General features: G+C 41.4%; 1 protein-coding gene across 2 annotated transcripts in view; it reads right to left on the bottom strand.

Moving 5' to 3' along the window:
* Positions 1–15,247, bottom strand: part of LOC140694632 (trafficking protein particle complex subunit 9-like) — a 35,477-nt gene extending 20,230 nt beyond the window's left edge. The window contains exons 1-4 of one of the 2 annotated variants that reach the window (XM_072957771.1): positions 14,981–15,247; positions 12,273–12,497; positions 6,037–6,181; positions 5,562–5,685 (exon numbers count right to left, since the gene is read on the bottom strand). In XM_072957771.1, coding sequence (XP_072813872.1) covers positions 5,562–5,678 — 117 coding nt within the window. In that variant the 5' untranslated portion in view covers positions 5,679–5,685; positions 6,037–6,181; positions 12,273–12,497; positions 14,981–15,247. The remainder of the gene's footprint in view (positions 1–5,561; positions 5,686–6,036; positions 6,182–12,272; positions 12,498–14,980) is intronic. The other variant, XR_012070210.1, reaches the window with a different exon arrangement.
* Positions 15,248–22,305: the final 7,058 nt, after the last annotated feature.

Consider the following 22,305-nt stretch of genomic DNA (forward strand, 5'->3'; position numbering starts at 1 on the left):
ATGAAATTTTAAAGGTCTAATGAAAACTCTGATTAAATGAATTAATTACATGGGACTGAGTAAACTGGTGAATATGGTTATAATTTTTGATTTTGTCTGAAATACTCCTGGCTTTTAACCTGTTTCCCAGACATAAAGAAACTATTCTCCTTAAGCTAGTTATGATTCACAGCAATTTGATAAATTATACCTATGTAATCCGACTTGGAACAGTTATCTTTTCTCTCTATCTGATCCCTCAAGAGACTAAAAACTCTTAGGTCCCCAGTGGCTCTATCAGACAAATGAGGAAGATCATCCCCTAACAGATATAGGAATCTCAAGGTATTTTAAGGATTTTAAAGAGAAAAGGATTTACCTAAATCTGTAAGGCAGAAACCCATGACAAGCCCTTGACGTGGCTTTCTTGGCCTTAGGAAATCTTATTAACATTCTACCCTGAGACTCCTTATTAAAAGTTCCAACACAGCCAATTTAAAAAAGCCTATATGATCAAATAATCAGACTTAACTTGTAAACAAGTTAATCTTCATTTGGCTATATTTGAGAAAAATGAGGGTAACTTTAGAGAGAAAAAAGATTATATTTTAGAGGATATTAAATTCTAGTTTTGTTAATTGAGGTCTATATTTACTAAGGCACTTCCCAGATCATTCCTTGCTGTTATGTCACATTGCTGTAAAGTTTAATTGAATTATGAAAAGGATACTCTAGGTTTGTTTCTGAAGCTCAGTAATCTATCCTTGGGTAAAGTTCCAATGCCCCATGACCTGCAGCCAGGGGATTATACATACTGGAACAGGCATGACTTAAAAAACTGTCTCCATCCTGAATGGAAGGACCCTTTATCAAGTACTCTTAACTAGACCATACAAACCAAGGCTGAAGGAAACGGACTTTCAGATTCATTTCCTATCAGAAACAGACCCTACAGTGCACTGGCCTATAGAGCACTGCTCACCTTAAAATAATGCCCAAATGGAGTAAAAGCTACCAGGCCAGAATGAGAAGAAGACGACATCTGACGTAGACAGCTGACCCAAGACAACGGACCATGCCTGTATACCAATTACTTTGATAATTTCTCCTACCTTTGATTATGAACTACACCTATTGTTAAGTTTATGGTAAATTACCTATGTCTAGTACTTCTGTGTTACTTTGGTGGGTTTCCCTACTCAAAGGCTCTAACTAGATAGCCCTCAGAAACGTTATTCTAAAAAGGAAATTATAGTTCTCTTTAGGCCACTGTTGATCTTACAAGGTGGGTGACCTCACCTGGCCAAATAATACCTGCTCTGACCCTGCCCATAAATATGAAATTTCTCATAAGGTAACTCAAACTCAATTAGTAACACAAGAACAATTTTAACCCAAAAATATAACTTCTCGGCTATTAAATTCTTACTCATGACTTTATTAACGTTACTAGCTGTATTACTTATATCCTGTCTATTTTATAAAATTGTTGTCTGTTACATTTCCCTATGTGTAACTAGGCCTACAAGATTGATGATGGCTAAACATCTTGAAGAAATAGATAAAATTTATAGCCCTGCATAAAATAATTGTTATAGTGTGATTCTAGGTATGGGAATGACCAAGGAAGGGCGAACATTTCCTGGATCATAATACACTAGTAAGACAGGAGATCCAGAGAACTTTTAGTATGAACAGGGCCTGATAAAAACACCTAACACCTTGAATGGCAGTTCAGAAGATTCTTCACCTGAACTAGGAATGAGCCATCCTAGCACCGTGGGACAAAATAGGTCATGAAATGTCTCTCAAAATATTGGTCGAATTTAGGACCAAGGGGGAGCACTGTGAATGAAAGTACTACAATGTGAATGACAATACTGCAACCATGTCAGTAAACAAAGAATGCTGAAACCAAGTCATCAGCGGCTGCTGCCACCCTCCAGCGAGGACATGCCTGCAGCCCAACCTCTTAGCCACTCACAGTGGTGCCCTCTGAGCGGACTCAGAATAAGAAACGACAGGACACTGGCCCTAGATAGCTAGGTGCTTGTCGAAGGAAGAAATTCAATGACCAAAATGTTTGCTTCCTCCCATACATAGAAAAGCACTAAATTCTTGAACCTGAGACACCTGGCTTTCTTTAGATAACAAGCAATGTTTTATTGTTCCAACTACCTGGTCTTTGTTGTAAAGCTCCTATATATCCTAGATCCTCCCATACACCTTGGGAGTAGTCCCTCAGAGTGATCTGAGAGGCTGTCATCCCGGCTCGAGGCTTCCCCCCAAATAAAACATAACTCTTAACTTTTAGGCTGAACGTTTATTTCAATCAAATCCCAGAATAGACAAAACTCATCAATTCTGTCATGGAACACACGGGTTCAGGAACCAGAAGCATGTTCTAGTCCCAAAAACTACGGGTTCCTCTTTCTACCTGTCATTATACAATCCCACCAGAACTCATTACTTTGCTGTCTGCTCATCTGGCATCCAAACTCAGAGAAGAGTCAACTCAGCAGTGCGCCCTACTGGGGAGAACCCCCCGCAGCAGCACTGCGGGCTGCCTGCCCTAACGCACGCTCTGCTGACCCCTAGTGTCCTCCGTGGTGACCAGGCCAACAGAGCTGTTCCCAACAGCTGCAAAGTCCCACAAGTTAAATAAACCATTTTGTTTTATACGATATGTTATGTATATACCCATCTCTGAAAACAGCTTTGCCAGAAGCCCAAATCTTCAATATTATTCTGCAAAGGCAAATCCGGTCCCCAAGGGAAAACATGTCTTAAGACGACGCTAAGGCCTCCAAAGTCCTCTCCACGACCATCAACCAAACTGCCTGCAGGTCTGCAGCTTCAGCAGGCTACATGTCTGCTTTTAAAGCAGTCCCTTCCTGTCCTCGTGTGCTACAATGTCCCTCTACACCCTCCCATCTCAGGGTAAGTGCAGCCGCTGCAGAACCTTGCAGGGCAGCACTGACAGGACTGGACACAGAGGATCAGAGCTAAACTAAGCCTTCTGATGACACGAGCTGGTCACTCTGTCACTTTACACATCAAGATATATAGAGAGAGAAGTGGGGTGATATTGCTCAAAGTCACACAGCTAATAAGTTGAAAAGTCTATAACTCTGCTACTCCCTCCAGCGAGACGCCCCAGTTGGGACGCCCACAGGGTTCTCTTGTGCCTGCCTGACCAGTCCTTTCCTGTCACTCATAACCCACCACAGGGTCAGACACTAGCCTGCCTTTTTCAGCATCTTTTCCCTCCAGTCTCTCAGGAACAAGGCTGTTCGGGCCACTGTATGACTTCCAGCTCCCCAAACCGTCCGTGCTCAGGCTGGTCTTGCCTATGCATTCGGCCACCTGTACAGAGGATCTTCCTCCCCTGCAGGAGGATGTTTCCACTCTCCGCAGGGACACCAACTCAGGGGAGCCCTCTTCTCCCCCTCAGCATGGCAGGTGTCCCAGGCCACATCACGAGCTGCCCCATTAGGACTGTGGGTGCCAAGGTCTGCTAATCAGACCAGCAGCCTTAGAGCCAGGGATCATGCCCGGGCCACCCTGCAAACCTACTGTCCGCCTCACAGCCCCCAGCCAGCAGGTCACCTGGAAGTCACAGCAAGTGCCCCACCCAATCCAGAAGTCTCTTCATTTGCCAGCACCACTGATGACTGGTTTCCAAACTTTGGTCAGTTTCGCACAAAACAGCAGCTTCCGCTGTGAAGCGGGGGGGCTTTCGCTTCTGCGTCCCATCCTTACTGGAAACGTCAAGGGAAACCAAAAGGCCTTTTCTCAACCATTTTCTGATGACACCCTCCCACCCACAATACTCACATTCTCAACAGTTTGGGTCCACTTGATCTTGTTTCCCTTATGCTAAGGGGCTCAAAACACTGCAGGATTCTTTCTCTTTTGAGGGTATTTGTACTCAGTTTATCGGCTTAATCTGTTTTTGTCTCTCTCTTCAGTATCCCTAACAGTTGCCACTTCTTACTCCTTTCAGCAGCCTCCCTCCCAACATCTAGTCTAGGAAACCAGCTGTGATGAGGGGCCCGGGGGCAGTCACAGAAGATGCAACTAAGGCACAGAAAGCCTACAAAATTTGCCCAAGAAGATCAGCCTCAACCCCCAACATTGTGTGCCCCGTCCCTCTTTTTAACTCTTATGCTAAGCAAGCTAACTTTTTGTAGATTATGTTTATAAACAGATGAGGTATCAAAATACATACAAGGACAAACATCAACTCTTAGATGTTCATTAAATACACTATTTAGTTTCCATTTATTTTATTTCTATTAAAAAAAATTAAGAACCTCTGCAGTCAATATAGCAAAAGTTTACAGGGCTTTAAATCCAGAATATAGAGGTGTTAAGTCTGTCATTACTCATACTTATTTGTATGTTCACAAGACAAAATGATTTGAAAGTCTCTCTCCTCTCCCCCTACACACTACTGGCTCTCACCAGAGCTCCCAGATCACACATCTAACAGCCTTTCACTTTACCCAGAGCTGAACTCTTTAGTTCCCCCCCGGAACTCCCTCTGCAGTTTCCCTCCTCAGAGCACAGCATGACAATCATTTACCTCATTAATCCACACAGAAACCTGGGCCTTACTCCATCCTACCTTCACAGACAGCATTCATCCTTTCCTTTTAACCATCTAAACATGTCTTCATTCTGTTCACTTTTACCCACTGACCGTCCCACAGCTCAAGGGGAAGCCACCAACACTGCCCACCTGGACTCACGAGTCTCCCAAGTGGCCCCACAGCCGCTCTCCCCTACTTGAGACAAATGGGATTGTGTCACTCCCGTGCTTTTAGGACTCTTTTCAAACCCGCTCTTCTTAGAAGAAACTCCCAGTTCTTCACCTGGTGAAGGTCTTTACCATGAAACTGTCAGCTCAGGGAGGGCAGGACACGCCCTCTCCCCTCGGCCCCGCCCTCTGGCAGAGCATCAGCTTCTGAGGACCTGCTGAGCTACACCAGCCTGTTTTCTAAACCTGGTCTTGAGTTCTTGGCAAACTGCTTCACTTATGTACACAAATCCAAGGAAGATAAGAAAGATTTTAGATGTTGAGCTAGACTATTGATTTGGGGATTTTGCACTAGCAACCTGCAAGTACATGTTCTAATGATTCTGTATTCTTAAAACCATACCCAGATTTAAGTAGTATTTGTGGAATATCTTCGAAGTAAGAGGGACTGTACTTTTACAGGCTTTATATTTTATAACATGAACAACCCACACAGGGTCACAAATGGAACTGCCTCACAAGTGACAAGACATGTGAGAGGCATATAGAAACAGGTCACAAAGATGGTAAGAGCAAAGTTGTTTCTCCAACCCCCGAAAAAATTCCTCAAAGAACAGAAAACTCTGAATTTTGAAAGTAAAATACTATCATATAAAGAAATAAAATAAATAATCCTCTTCATCAGGGATTCAAGATCTGACTCCAGAATTTTTAGCATGTCATACTGAATCCTAGCACAGGAAAATCAGATGGACTAGTGGTGAGTAAGTTTCAGAAAAACTGCAGTAATTCCTCCACTTGTAAGTGGACATACACTCACCTGTCGAAGGTGAAAGTAAACCGCATTCTGGAGAAATTTGGAAGCTTCCAGGCTCTGCTTCTGGATGGCAAGGACACGGACAGCTTCGAAGCATGCTTCTAACTGAGTCACCAGCATTCTTACACTGCAGGAGGTAAAGGAGGCCCTCAGTCAAGAGCTTTGGGGCCGTGTCTCACAGGCCGGGCCTCGGGGACTCAATGCCCAGCAGCAGCCCGGCCCCAGGCGAGGACCCGCAGTGTGGCCCACCCAAGCAGGTGGGGCACTGTGCTTGAGAAAGCCCATCCCCGATGTGGGCAAGAGGGGCTGGTGGGGTTGTTTGAACATATAAATGCTCACAGAAATACACCTACACATAATCAATTGATACAATTAACAGGAGCAGGCTATTTAATAAAATTTCAATGGTCAGTGGTAATTTTATCATTCCTTTTCGTTTGTCCCCTGCACTCTGAGACAGGCTTAGGCTCTCTCACACCTGCAGCTCTGATGCAATAGTTGTGAAGTTATTTTACTTTGCTGCAAGTGTCTTCGTTCCCCGTGTCGCTGTGACTGTCGTCTCTTACACAGTCAGATGTCTTCCTGGATCTCTCCCTGAGTTCCTTGCTCCTGCTTTTCAGATCCTAAGATAAAGGGCAAGGGAAGACACATGACCAGAAAAGGCACTGTGGACTTGATCAAAGTCCTCAGTGACCCCTATGTGAGTGCTGCCCACCCCTTACATTCGATTCTCATGGTTCTGCCCAGGGTGACATCCAGACAGGAGAGCGTCCTGGGCCAATTAAAAGCTGTGTGGCTTGGGTGCGGGGACGGTGCAGGAGCTGGTTCCAGGGTCGTGCCCCTCCCCACCTCTACTCCTCTCTTTCCTGAGGCCCAGCTGCCTATTCCCCAGGCTCTCTGATCTTCTGTCCCTCTCTTCTACTCTACACCAAGCCCTTTTCCTCTTCCTTTATTCCCTAATTATCCCCAGCTGGAATGATTTTTCAATCACAGTATCTGAAAAAATTTCCTGCAGCTGAAAAAGAGGTCTCCAGAGGTCAATGCCCATATGCTGGTTCCTGAAGGCAGCCCCTGGTTAGAGGGACCCTCACCAACACTTACGGGGCATCAGACATGTTGCAGGTTTGACCACCCCCAACAATAGTTTGCTGTGACCCCAAGGCCCGAACAGCATCCCTGATCACAAAAATGTAGTTGGCCCACTTATCTGTTATTAAGAACCAAAAATAAAAAAATTGTTCATGTTTCTTACTAAAATTATTTATGAGGTGGAAAAAGAAATTGTAATAGAAAAGAACAAATTTGACTCCATGTTAGAAGTGTTCCTTGGGCTTTAACCGTGTGCCCTGTTTTCTAGGCTCAGACTTGCTAGCTCTGCACCTTTTGTAAAAGAAAGTTGCCTTTAGCCTGAAATATCCAGGAGAGCCTATTCTCCGGGCTCTGATCTTTAAGACTGTTAGCTCTTCTGCACTTAAATAGGGATGAGAAGTTGTAAAACAGAGAATAAACTTTGTTTTTTTTTTGGAGGTTTTTCAGGGGCACCATGATTTGATCCACATGGACAGCTGCAAGAACAAAGGATTCCAAGGACAAACAATTCGTACAGCAAGAAGTTTGCAACAACCAACCACACCACCGCCTCTTTTTAGTATAAAAGGAGCCGGAATTCTGACTTGGGGAAGAGGGTTCCCCAGGATATCAGTATGCCATCTTCTGGGTCTGCCAGCTTTTCAAATAAAGTCACTATGCCTTGCTCCAACAGCTCATCTCCCGATTTATTGGCCTGTCATGCAGTAAGCAGAACGAGATGGGACTTGATAACAAAATGACTGTATTGGAGGTAGTATGTCTCCACTGTTTCCTCATTTCCATTATGTCACAACCTATCAATTTTATTTGCTGTTTAACAACACAACCAAAAAACCTATCTTGGGAATTGATTCCATGGAAATAAAATTATTTCTACTCTTTCAAAACTGTTTTTCTTTTCTATTTTTTTGTTTTGCTTATTGAAAAAAAATCAAATCATTTTATTTCACATATTTTTGTTATAGCTACATATATTAAATACTACAAAGATATTTAAATTGCAATAAAAATTGCTCATATATTAGTATAAAGATTTATAAACAATCAATGCGGATTAGGAAAGGAATGGCTATTTACTAAAAATCCACTGCACATCCAGTCTTTTACAAGCATATCCTGTAATATAAGCTCTATGATCCAGGGGTCCCCCACCCCTATTCTCACTGCCGAGTTCCTTAGTAATCAACTACCAAGGCACCACCATTGAACCACACGATCAGTATTTTAGGTATAAATGAGGGAATTAGCTCATTCAATTCTATAACAAAAACATTAAAATAAATACTGAACCTATTTACATATAAAGAAAATTGGACACAAATAAGTGCAGTTTCTTCCCCAAGGTCACAAAGCTAGTAACTGGTAAAGGCAAGATTTGAAAGCGTCTGCCTGATTCTAAAAACTAAGGTGGAAATCCCATTCGACTGTGGAGGGTCCAGTAGCACAGCCTAACACCCTATCATTGTTCAAATATAGCCTTAGACAGCCTGAGACAGCACCCCATTCCTATGGAAATCGAGGGCAAGTGATAACAGTAAGGATTTTATATCCGGTAGTTTCTTAGGTCTCATTTATATAAAGTGTCAGCAGGTCAGCAGAAAAACTCTGAGAAATATGAGTGGATCCAGAGCTTTTTGCTGATTAGAAACTCAGTCTATAAGGACAGAGTGACCTTCCCATGAGAGGCCACATGGATATAAACTAAAGGCAGCTGAGCAATGAAAACTAGCAAGACCCTGGAACCCAAGCAAGAAGGATCCCTGCCATCCCACAACCATTTGCCTCTTCATCTGCTTGGACACGATGGCAGAAGACCCAGGTCTTTGTCCAAGTTACACTTTAATGGATTCTCACCCATAAAAAGTTATGACTCTGCTGTCTCAAGCCCATTCCAACTTAAATATGATGACACCAATATCTCAGCAAAATGTCTATGTCTTCACTTACTGTGTTCTATTAGGAGAATATGTCTATGGCCACAAAGCAGAAATCCAATTGAAAACACCATGCACGTAGCCGGGTGAATGTCTACATAAGAGACTTTGTTCTCACGCTCACTGAATGAAAACTCAGAAAAAGTGGTCCTCCTCCCTCAGCAAGTGGGAGGTACCCTGATTGTGTGTGTGTGTGCGTGTGTGTGCGTGCACGCGTGTGTGTGTAAATCAAATACAATGAATTCTGGGATGTGTAAAGATTTTTTTTATGTTAGTATCATTTCATGAGGATGAGAAAACCTTTAAAGTGATTTGAATCTAGTGTTCTCAGAGAGTCTCAGGCTCTTTTGGTGGAGGAGGGGAAAGGAGAAAGGAAAGGAGGAAAGAAGTAAATGAAGCTAAGGAGTAAGAATACTGCTAGGGATAGGCAAGACATTAATTTTGTTCCTTCTTGCATCACACACAAATTAGGGACTGGCTTTCTCCCATGCCTTGTCAAGCACTGAGTTGCAGAAGAAGAGGCGACAGCCCATTTCTCACTGAGCTTGTGACTGTACGTGGCATGTTACAGACACAAATCATTTACCCTGATCAAACACTCTAGCAGCAGGCCGTAATTCTCCTATTTTGAGAGACAAGAAAACAGGAGTTCAAAGAGGGTATATAACTTGGCAAAAGTCTGAGGACCAGTAAACAAGAGAGGATGAATTCAAACTCAGATCTGAATGCAGAGTCTGAATTTCCAACTCTCAGGACTGGAAAATCCTTAACGCATAGGTTACCCAGCTTCCCTGCAGTGTTCCTGGCACCAAGCATTTCCCATGGCACTGGTCTCCACTTCTCACAGACACAGTGCTGTGTCCAGCCAATGACCTCCATCGGACCTTGATCATCTACCTGCCACGCGCACCAGGCTTCTCCATAAAGGCAGGAAAGCTGGCTTTCAAGTGCATACAAAGCTATCCCTGGTCTTTCCTGGACTCTTCTGTGGCTTCTCCAGCCTAAAGGCAGCCATGAAACTGCTCACAGTTTGTACATGAACCACACTACCTCTCTCCATCTGTCTCCCCACGTGTACTACTTAGCTATGACCATTTTGATAATCTTGGAAACAAACTTTTAAAAACAGAAAAGAAAGCATTCTGGAACAAGTACTTAATAATTACAATTTTAAATGACAAGTTACAAAGTGAGTATTTACAAACCGAATCTGCCTTCCTAGGTGTCAGTTTAAACAGTTAAAAAATGTAATACCAAAAAATTCTCCCTTAAAAAATTAACAAAATCCTCAACAATAATCTTGAATAAACTCAAAATTAATGCCCATGTTCTACATGGAGAAAACTACAGGACTGTACTGAGGGGTAAATTAAGAGGAGTGAATGTATGGACATCAAATATTGCATGGAGGAAAGCAGTTTTGTAAAGACGTAAGTTCCCCTAAAGATAATTCAAAACTTACTAAAAAATCCCATGAAAACTCTTACCTGTTTTTTTTTTAACTTGAGCAAATTATTTTAGAATTCTTCAGGAATAATAAAGTCATAATACTAGCCAAAAAAATTTGGGATGGAAGAAAAGAATGAAAAAACATTGCACTGTCAGATATTAAATAAATTTTTACAATATGTAAGATATAGAGCTGGAATAAGAAAGAAAGATTTACAGAAATATACCATGAGCTCAAAAAGAGACTCTAGTGTTCATAAGTATTTTGTACACGTGGGATTTCAAATCAAAGAGCAAAGTATGAATTCAATAATTGTTCTGGGACAATCAGAGAATCCCCTGCAAAGAACAAATTCTATTCCTGTCATAATGACCACAAGAAAAATTACAGATAGTGATGTAAATATTAGAAAGTACTAATAAGAGCCAATACAACCCTTTGCTCATATTACTTCAACTTCTCTTCACTAGAACAATTACCATTATCATCTCCATCTTAGAGATTTAAAAACCTGCAGAAGAGATTTGTACCATTATAAGAAAGTATTTCTAAGAATAATACCAAAGTTAAAACCCAAAAGGAAGACATTTAATACCTTAAGAATACGTTGGGCCACAACAAAAATAAACCTACTGAACAAAATGAAAGGCAAGAAATGACAAGAAAAAGCTCTGTGATACATGTTGATGAAGACAAGGGGTTAATGTTCATGACATACAAAGAGCTGTCACAAAGCAACAAGAAGCTCCCTCACTTAACTGTGTGCAACGGACAAAAGGGATCATTCACTTTTAAAAAGTCAGATGGCTAATGAGTGAAAAATACTGAATACCTCACTGGTCATCAAATGCAAGCTAAAACAATGAAAAAGCACTTTTGCTCATCATATTGGCAAATATTTATAAAAGATATTCTAGCTAGTATCCATCTGTGAGAGAACAAATTTTGAGCGACATTTTGGAGGACGACATGTCAATGGATATATAAACACTGAAAAACGTGTGTACACACAGACTCAACTCAGCTTCAAGGAATCGTTTCGTTTAGAAAAAAAATCAGTTCAAAAAGATGTATTCATCAGGGCATTTACACAGCACTTTTTACAATGCTGGGAAGAAAAGCTGAAGTGAAATCATATCCAGCGATATAGAACTGGTTACAGAAATTATTCTACATCTATTCATTCCCCACTGGAGAAGGAATTTCTAGAGTCTCTTGAAAGGAGCCTGTGATGAATGTAAATGTCACATCCAGGGACTAAATTTCAGGAAGCCTTAACTAAAGGAATACTCATACAAGATTACAGGAATGTTTGTACAAGAAGGATGCCAGTCAAACATCATTACTGACAGTGGAAAATGGAGAAAACTTAAGCGTCCACCATCAAGAAAATTATGCAGTAAATCACGGCGAGCTGTGGGCTCTGAGGGGGCCGGTGTTTCGGCATGGTCCAGGGCCTTGTCCACAGCACTCTCTCACCAAAGGTGTCCTTCCAAAAGAGACCACACCTGCACATCAGGAGACCCCTTCCACTGTATCTGAAAGGACCGGGTGAATCTGGAGTGGGAGGACGTCTATGATATACCCCTGAGTGAATAAAGTGAGCTGTAGAAAACATATAGTATGGCCTTAATTTTCAATAAAGCATATAAACACACACATATATATAGATTTCTCATATACGTGTATGTATGTACATATGTATGTATGTGTATATATATATGTCCTAGGCATAAAGGTCATGAAATATATACACATTGTCAACAGCTTTTACCTTCAGGAAATAAGGGGAAGGGAGGTAGGGGACTTTCGGTACCACCACGGTTCTCTTTTCAGTATTTCAGTAAAGTATACTTGGAATTTAAAAGTTTATTTTAGTCTGAAGTAAAATGGACGATGCCTCCACAAGACAGAATTCTATACTGGTCATTAAAAATCATGCCAGGGGAGATAGAATATTGCAGAAAAAATATAAAAAGCCGAATGGAAAATGGAGTTCTCCACACAGTAAACAGGCACAGAGTGCTCGCTGGTTTTTATGACAGAGGTGATACACACTGACGAAAAGGACAAAAATAGACGTTAAAGTGTTAATTATTATCTCTGAGTAGTGGGACCAGGATAGCCTCTCTTACCCCTTTTTTCAGACTTATTATATTAAAAACACATTGTTTTTCATCTGAAAAAAAGCATTTTTAGATGTCTAGTACCACACATTGGAGAAAATACACGAGTACTTACAGAAACAAGTAACTAGGAGACACCGCAGTAGCGTCGCACAATGTGGAACGGGCGATCCTGAATAACACCGCGCAGTTACGTAAGGACCCACAAAGGGAGAGCACCTGCTGTAACAGGACGCGGTCCCCTTCTATTTGTCAGTTGTGTCTTCAGGGCTGAGGCAGTTCTGAGCACGGCCAGTGTCACTGCTGGTGTCTGGATGGATGCCACTGGAGGTAGGGGCACCTGCAAGCCGAGACGAAGAACAGAAATCATCCTCTGCTTTTTCTGTCTTGTTTCTTTGTTACTTTATAAGAGAGGCATAAATAAGATAAACTGTGAATCTTCCCTACTGAAATTTCAGAAATGAAACCGTTTTTAAAGTCTACACAGCTTATATTCTGCCTATAACTGTCTTTTAAAACAGCATCATATTTATTAAATGTTAATTAACTCAATTAACTCCCTGTTGAAACCTTCTATTAAAGAACATGAAATGCACTACGTAAAAGCACCACGCCTGCAGTGACTACCTTAGCTGTCTTGACGGCAGTGCAGTCAGCACCCACCATCCCGTGGCCCTGAGCTCCTGATGCTGGTAAGAGCACGCTGCCGCCTCAGATGGAGAGAAACTGTGAAAGCATTCTCTGAAATGTACAGCACTGACAAAACATAACTGAGAAATCACAGGCTCCTTTGAGGCTGTCATTTTCTGTTTCTGGCCAACCCCGGTCAATGAGCAGAACCACCCCATTCCTGAGCCATGGGACTCACGTGGGAAGCAGTTTTGGAGAAATTTCCAGATATAGAATGTAACCAACTATACATAGAACTCTGACAAAAGAAACGATGAAATACTCTGATTTTGGAAGACAGTCAAAATATTCTCCTAAGCCTTAGTAGCAGGAAAGACTGGGCTTCTCCTAAGCCACTTATTTATTTCACAGCCAGTGAGCATTTCCCATAAACTCTGTTACCCTGTGTCTGGTGGGAGCCTCAGGCACACTCTTGCTGTCCATCTTATAAATGACAGGGCAGAGGTGTGTGTCTCACGTCTGCAACCCTCAAACAGGCTCGCCTCCTAGCCTCACTGTCTGAACTTGGCCCTATTTTCTCACCTGTTTATTTGGTATCTGTTCTTCTCTAAGCTGCCTGAAATGCTTCTTGGAACAAGTCAGAAGAACGAGTGGGTAGAGAAATGGACAGATGGACAGGTGAGAGATGGGCAGACAGACAGAGAGACTCCAAGAAAAGGGGAACAAAGAAAATTTCCTATGCAAAACCCTCTTCTAGTCTGGGAAGAAAACCACCATGGAGAAGTGTGAAGAGGCAGGTAGCTTAGGACTGTTTCTTGGATTCCATGAAATGTCACACCAAGAGACGAGAGGGTAGAAATATAAATAATAAAAGAAAAAAGCATGCATGCTTGAAAAATATATCTACAATATGTACTTACTAAAGAATACATTCAAATAAGCAGGGCCAAATAACACAATCCTTGGGTATTTACAGAAGTGGGAATCCCACCTCCAAACCACAAGGCATCCCTTTGGAGCACTGAGAGTCTACACGGGGCGGTCATAAAGCCGTCTCCGCAAATCCATTCTATCCTGCACTTATGAGGAACGAGCAGCTGTGCTCGGGCTGCCCACGCGCATCATTTACACCCCTCAGCACCTCTACGGGGGAGGGACGCCTAGCGAGCCCCGTCTCTGCAGGACAGAAAACAAGTCCGGGAGAGGCTAAGCCGACCTACCAGTTCTCCAACTCACAGGGCTGGTCACTCCAGAGCAGGACTCGAACTCGGACCCATGTTTGTAACCACAGTACTACCGTCATTTATGTGCTTTTTGTGTGTATAATTCATTTGTTTCCGGCATGAAAGGATATTTAATTAATGTTCGGTTGTCTTGTCTATCTCATTAGCTCACAATCAATCTTTATACTGTTCAATTGTACTCTTTTCCCCTGGAGAAAGGAACGGAAAGAGCAGGGGTCAGAATGAGGAGGGGCTCCATTCTTTATCTGGTACCTCATCTCATCCAAGTCCCCAACGAGGGAGAAGGAGCAAATGTTCTCTTCATCTTTTAAAGAGAGGGCTCCACTGAGGGTGACTTTCTCAATTCCAAAACCAAGGCTGGGGGCAGGGCACATGCAGCAACAAGAGCAGTATCACCTGTAGGAAGGCGAAAAGAGCTCACGGGAGGGCTCCGGTGGTGTGACTCATTTAATTTCAATCGATAAAAAATACCACAGTCTAAAAATACTAGCATGCAATGGATTTGTTCTTTCTTGATATCTAGCAAGTTTCCACAGCCCCCATGTAACATTATCATGTACCAGTGAAAGGAAGAGTCTACAGACAGGGAAAATCAATGCCACAGGCAGGCTGAAAACCAGGCTGGAGGAAAGGAAGAGAAAGGGCATAGTTAAGAAGAGGGGAAAGGCTGAGAAAAAGACATCATCACAAGGACTCTCAAGCATCATCCAACAATCATATAATCATTCATTCAAGAGAGAGTTACTGAGGTCTTATTTTGTGGAAGATTTTACAGAGGGCAAAGCAAGAGCACAGCGTCCATGGTGGCAGCAAGTGGCGGGGCTCAAATACACTTCTGATCCCGGTACCTTGCACACTTGTCCTCAGTATAAAGGCAAAGAAAAAAAAGTAAAATAATACTCTGTAAACTCAACGCATTGCTGAAAAAAATTAAAGAAGACCTAAATACCTGGACAGACACACCACGCACATTCCTGGATCAGAAGACAGCGCTCTTGAAATGGCAGTGCTCCCCAGAGCGATCCATACATTCAACGTGGTCTCGATCACAATCCCAGCAGGCTCCTCTGCAGAAACTGACAGCTTGCTGCTACAATTCATATGGGAATTCGAGGGTCTAAGTGACAAAAACATACTTGAAGAAGAAGAACAACATGAGAGGACCTGTAATTCTCAATATCAAACCTTACAACTGTATCTCCAGGTGAGGTTAGAGGCCATCTTTAAGTTATTATTGTTTTTATCCTTATTTTCCAAATTCTCTACAATGAATATAACTGTTACAATATGAAAACTAAAAAGTAACGTACCTTTTAAAACATGCACACCGATTCATTCATTGGGAAAAAAATATTTTAACTATAAAGAGTTAAACAAATATCTAGTGAGAAAGGACTACTTAAAAAAAAGTGAGTTTAAATTTTTCATAAATTGAAAACTGAAAAGCACAAACACATCAAGTTTCTAGGGAGACCGATGCAACATATTAATAGTTATTTCCATAATTCTAATTTAACAATGAAAACTCAAGAAAGGGAAAACTGTGATTGACAGCCAACTGCAAACACATGGAGAGCAAAGGCCTAGAAATCACAGTTCCTTTAACTCTGCTACTGACTCAATAGGAGAGGAAATTCCTCACTGAGGGGACAGTGGAATCCCATGCATAAGAGAGGATACACTGTACAAACTGCACTAGAATCGGGGGTGATTTTCTTAGAAGAATTCTAAAGTTACAACATTGCTGAAAAAGTATAAAAACACTGACAGACAGATTAAAACACACAGTCATATATATTATATAGAAACATATGAAGTCTGCTCCCATGTTGCATAGAAATACAAACATATTTGTTCATTTATGGGCACTGATTACTTTATCCCAGGTAGAATATTTCAACTAAAACAAATAATCAATAATACACTCTTCTTGTCAAATTTAGTTGATAAGTTACTCTGCTATGTAACCATAATGTGTATAAGATAGATCTAAAGTTAGTGAAAAAGAGCTTTGTATGGTTTCTTGAACTCTCCTCAAAATTCCAAGCTTAATTTTAAAATAGAACTGAGCAGTATTTCTATATGCTCTTTTCCCTCGTGAAATGAACAACACAGTCTGTTGTCCAAATACTGTCCTTACAATGATTCACGAGCACCGTATCCTAACAAAACTGCTGGACAGCAAGGCACTATCCAGACACTGTGACCAAACAAATGAAACACAAAGAAGACAGTGACCATATTCTGGAGGGCTTATAATCTGTGTCAACACCGGGGTTTTTATTTGATTGGGTTGATTGGGTAGCAAAATGAAATCAATCAGGTACTTTCTTCTTTGAGCATTCTGTAAGTCATGACTGTTTTTAGTGTCATGAGCAGGAGAGACTTAAGCATGAATTGATTGGGTCAACTAGCAACAATCATCACTCGAGGGTGAGTAATAAAGAAGTTAACTGATAGCAATGCTTCTGCCTACATGAGACCTAAAATAAAGCTACACTGACCTCTGCAAGGAAAATGAGGTGATGAGGTCCCCAATGAGAAAACAAACTAACAAGAAATCAAAAAAGGAAAGACTTTTTCATTAACAATTCCAGGAAGGAGTGGAGCATGGAGGGGAAGAGCACAGATGCTCGGGACAAACATGAGGGTCTGAACTCCCACAACACTGGGTAGCTGTAACACTGATATGTCAGTGAAATTTTCTGCATCTCAGTCTCCTATCCACAGACTGGGAAGAACAACAGCACCCATCTCCTAGAACGGTCCTAAGAATTAAGTTATTTTATATATAAAAGTTTAAATAAAATACCTCGGATTTTAAATATTACCCCAAAAGCACAAGGAACAAAGAAAACAGAGATAAATTGGAGTTCATGAAAATTTAAAACTTTGCTTCAAAGGACACCATACAGAAAGTGAAAAAAAACACACAGGAGAAAATTTTTTCAAATCATTTATCTGATTAGGAATTTGTATCTCCAAATAAGAAAAAAACTCCTACAACTCAACAATAGAAAGGCAACTCAATTAAAAAGTGAATAATGGATCTGAAAAGGTATTTTTCAAGGAAAATATACAAATGGCCAATAAGCACAATCAAACGATGTTCAATATCTTTAGCTTTAAGGGAAATAAAGTCAAAACCACTAGGAGAAACCGCTTCACACTCACTACAATAGGTTATAATTAAAAAAGTGTAACAAGCAGTAATGAAGACACAGACTAATTGGAGCTCGCAGCCCTTGCTGGTGAGGACGTAACACAGCGTGGCCACTTTGGAAAACAGCCTGGCAGGGCCTCAGAGAGTGAAATGTTTGGTTTCTGGATGACCCAGCAATTCTGCTCTCTGGGCACACACATAAGAGAACTGAAAAGAAATGTCCACATAAAAACTCCTACAGGAATATTCACGGCGCCATTATTCATTACAGCCAAAAAGCAGAAACAAAAAAAATGCCTATCACCTGATGAATGGGTAAACAGTGGGTCCCAGCCATACAGTGGAATATAATTCAGCAATGGCAAAGCATAGAGTACTGACCCAGGCCGCAACGTGGACAAAAATTGAAAACGTTACTCAGTGTGAAAGAAGTCAGTCACAATAGACGGTTCCATTTACTTGAAATGACTGGGTTTACATGAAATGTCCAACACAGGCAAATCCACAGAGAGAGAAGAGTGGCTCCTTGGGGCTGGGGGAGGATGGGGAAAATGGGAAAGACTGCTTATGCGTACGGGGCTTCCTGTTGGGGGGATGAAAATGTTCTAAGATTCACTGGGATGCACAATTCTCGGCATAGGGTAAAAACCGCTGTATATGTTAATGGGTGAATTGTATTAAAACTGTTAAGAACAAAAGCCACCTCGGGCCAGTACCTTCCCATAGTAAATGCAAATTGCGAGCTTTTATTACAGGAAGAAAAACTGCCCTCAGCATGAAAGCAGGAGATCAGCAAATGTGAGTTAACCGAAATTGGATAAGAGCATTTCACTTGAAACAGTTGCTGAGTGTACATGAAATATTCACAAATAGGAAAATCAGTTTGACATCACGAAGAAGCATTCTGCTTCAAATGATGATCAAGGATTCGGCAAGCCCAGCTGCTAGAAATGACCAGAGAAGAAACCTGGTTCTTCAAACAAGCACCAGAGCCAACAAGGAAATGGTGGTGAGGAAAGCAGGTGGCCGAAAATCTGGAACAGTTTGCTACAAGTAATTACTCCACTGAAAATTCAAAAGTAAAATGAAAATGATGCAATGCTGTGTTGACCTCGCATGAATGGGCTTCCTCCGGTGCTCCACAGTTCTGTTATCCCGAATGAGAGACTCAGGAGTATCAGCATGGCTCCTGGGAGCCCCAAGTGACTGCCCACCAGCACGCTGACCACCATCACATCTGCCAGGGTTGAATTGTAGAGAAGAGACCAACTTCTGAAAGGCACAGGAAATGTTGACAAGGGAAGAAAAGGCTGTGGTCAGTCCTGGGATAGAGGCCCTGTGAGCAGAGGCCAGAAGGCTGCAGGTGAACCACAAGGAAGCAGATCTCAATTATGTTCTCTCTCTCCCTCCGGTAGGAGAGATAAAACTGCATCCTTCTCACCTGGAACTCTGAGTTCTGGCTGGCAGAAATCTTACCGACACGGAATGATTATTCAAGACAGTGGAAAAAGTCCAGAAATCGATAGGGAGTAGGGAGCCTACTCCACGAGCCTCTCAAATTCTCCCATATTTACTGTGTTTAATCAAAGGAAATAGTCATTAACAGTTGTGTGATAGTAAGCAGGAACTTGGGCAAAGTCTGTATGAGACAGAGATTGTAGAATCCACCAGGAGTGCATAGTCTTAGTGTATCTTTAGGGAAGTCATGGGGTGAGAGGAACAAAATACATTCTTTAGATATGTGAATTACAAAGCAGACAACCAGACCAGCCAGGTCCTTGTTGTGGGGGTAACAGACTATCCAACAGCACACAAGCCCAGCTTTTATAGCTGAGGTCCTGGGTCCTTGCTTTGCAATGAGCAGAGTGCTATCTAAAACCTCAACTATGCAAGCAAAGCATTGTCTCTGCTCTTTAAGGCAAGGAGACAGGAGTGAGGATGCACAGGCCCCTGCTTGCAAAGCAGTTACTAAGCATATTTTTTCTTCTTAAAGTTGACAGGCGGCTGGGGTCTGTTACAATTTGTTAACCCAATCAAGGGCTCCCAAATGGAACCATTATGGAGAACACCCTGGGATGACAAATCCTGGTTTTGGGTCATTTCCTGCCAGCTTCAGCCACTCTAGCAGGGTCTAGGCACATCCCTGAATAATGATCCCACAGAACCACCCACATTCTTAACTCCTGGTGCTTGAAACTTAATTTTAGCTCTACACAATTTAAGTAGAAAAGTTTCAGAAACAAAAGATATTATATAATTTTTATAGCTCATCATAGGACTGATTTTTCTTATTGCTCTAAGCTGCTGCTACTTGGTAAAGCACCTAACTCTGCAGGTGAATTCAATACTTTCCATTGTGCATAACTAGCCAGTTTGGTCTCGCTAACTTCTATTGGTCAAATACCGATACACTTAATTGATTTCATTTTTCATCAATTTCAACCGGGAGGAGAGGGAGTGTCACTCTTTTCCTCAGCCCACCCTCAATTCTTTTATCATCAGCAACTCAGGCCTCCTGAAAACAAGACAAAGCATTTGTTTCCCTTCTTCTACACTTTCCACAAACCCAACAGAAAACATCAGCCTGAAGATAGAATTCAACACAAATGTTAAAACAAAAATCTATAAACCTGAAGTATTTCCATCTCCGAATCATGATACACAATGACATGAGAATAAGTGTGTCAGGCACAAAGCATGCGTGAGCCTAACCACCTGATATATATTCTTCAAAGGAAGGAAGGTTTTCGTATGTTTTATTATCACTCTTTGTCATTGTTTCTGATTAAGCCAAAAAATAGTTTATGAAATAATTTAGCACTGCAATAACAGATTTTTGTTGTATCAATTACAGAAGACATTCAGAGGGGATGGGAAAACCCACCTCTGTAAAAAATGCAAAATATCTTCCCCTGTTAAGAACACGTATACAAAATGCAACAGAGAATTCAAATTCTTGTGGAGAGGAGCAAAAGCCACAGAACCAAAGCAAAGTAATACTATGAGTGAATTCAAAATTCACTGGACAAACATGCTCAATGCATTCAATGAATTTTAAAGGCACACTGCAAAACATTCACTTAATGATCTGCAGGCTAGAGGAACAATTTCACTCTTTAACAGACAGCAGAAACCAATAGGGTGCCCCACCAAACTACGACCAAAGAACAATCAGGTTTTTAAAAGTTCTGACAAATCAACATGTTCTAAAGATCAAAATCCAAAAATTTTAAACATTCATAATGTTTCACCATAATGTTCACCACAATGAAACAAGCACTTAAAAAAACAAAAAACCCAAAGAAACTAAGCACATAGATCATGTACCTGGATCAATGAGCACTTCATGTACCACTGGAAGAAAGAACAGGCTATAGCCTTTTACTTGAAAAATAAAACTACTTTCAAAGATAAACGCTAACACACATTTCATCATTCATGTTGTCTTGAAAAACCTGAGGCCCTTGTATCTGATTAGAAAAGCAATTCTGAGTAATAGTATGTTACATTTCAGTGCCAGTTTGCTTTAGAAGAAAAGAGAAAAGAAAAGCTACTGTTTCTCATATCCTGCATAAAGTGTGAAGTGCCTCCTTGCCTCTTTCTCCTCCCGTTTTCTAAGCTCATGCTCCACAACACTTCAGAAACAAGTATGAGAACCACTTATTCCCACCAATATGCCAAATGACAAAAGAAAATCAATTTATTTTTGTAAATATATGCCTATACCTTGAACTGGAGGAGAAAGGTATCAAAGTCTATATGGAAATTATTTCTACCTTCCTGAAATCACACACACAAACGTTCACACAGACACAGACACATACCCCCTGGATTACTGGGCACTTCAAAAGCTTAAGACTTACAACTTCTAGAAGATAACTTTGTAGTTAGTTTAAAATACAAAACTGTCAGCTTTTGAAAGCCTTGATCATCTGCTAAACCATCCAAATATCAAAGAGACCCAATTAGCCTTTTCTGTAGAATGTAATTTCCCATGATGGCAAAACAGACCCTAAGAAGTTCTGGATCCAAGTCTTGTGTTTATCACTAGCTACGATCGTTTTTAAGCACATTAACAGATTCAGAAATGTATGTCCCAACAACATTTATTCTTATTGAAATAGTATACGTGTTCAATTGCCTATACAGAGACTAGGTCCCATGATGGTGTTTAAGAGCTCTTTTGTGTATTGCAATGTGTATTTTTAAGTGCAGACAAGGAGAGTGGCTATTACTCAGTTGTAGAGCACCTGTTTAGCATGCACAATGTCCTGGCTTCAGTCCCCAGTACTTCCAAAAAATAAATAAAAATAAGGGCATATTTAAAAATAAGAATAAAGTTATAAAAAATACAGACTAAAAACCACTGCAATGTAAAAGCCACAATTACAATAAAAAAAAAGTGTTTCTATCAAATATTGACTATATGCCAATCACAGAGACAACCAGAAATCACACCTGATAACCATCACGTGTGATTCTCAGCAACCCTACTAAGTAGACATGGATGAGAAACCCGGCCCTGCGGATGAGGAGACGGGGCTCGGAGTAGCCGGGGACGCTGACCGTCCTGCTCCCCGGGACACCGCGTCAGCCCAGGGCAAGCGCTGACGGAGCTGCACAGAGGGGACTCCCAGCTGCATGGAACCTTGGGGCACTGGGGAGTCCCAGAAAACACTAAAAATTGTTCAGTGAAAAACCAGCTCAAATATATTACACTGTGCCACATCCTTTAAACAGGGAACATGACTGAGACCGTTTTGATGCCTCCGTGTCCTTTCTGTCATCATCAGTTACTTGCCCGCTCAGCGCAACCAGTGATTAACTGGACCCCATATGAACTGCACTCAGATGGAAGAGCTTTTAAAGTTGTTTTATGAAGTTTGTAGGACTCTGTCTATGCCTCACACAGGTGGTCATCCATCATTTCTCACCGGTGTGGATGTACCACCTGAAATCACTCCTTTCTGCTTTTTAAAGTCCCTTCATCTACTCCAGACTTTTCAACAGCAAAGAAGAAGCTCAACCACACACAGTGGACAGCTTCTCACCAAATGGACTTGAACAGCCCATCAGACTTCCTGGAAGCCCTTTTCTTCTATTAAACCCAC

The sequence above is a fragment of the Vicugna pacos genome, unplaced genomic scaffold (genome assembly GCF_048564905.1).
Source record: "Vicugna pacos unplaced genomic scaffold, VicPac4 scaffold_68, whole genome shotgun sequence".
In the NCBI taxonomy this organism is placed as follows: domain Eukaryota; kingdom Metazoa; phylum Chordata; class Mammalia; order Artiodactyla; family Camelidae; genus Vicugna; species Vicugna pacos.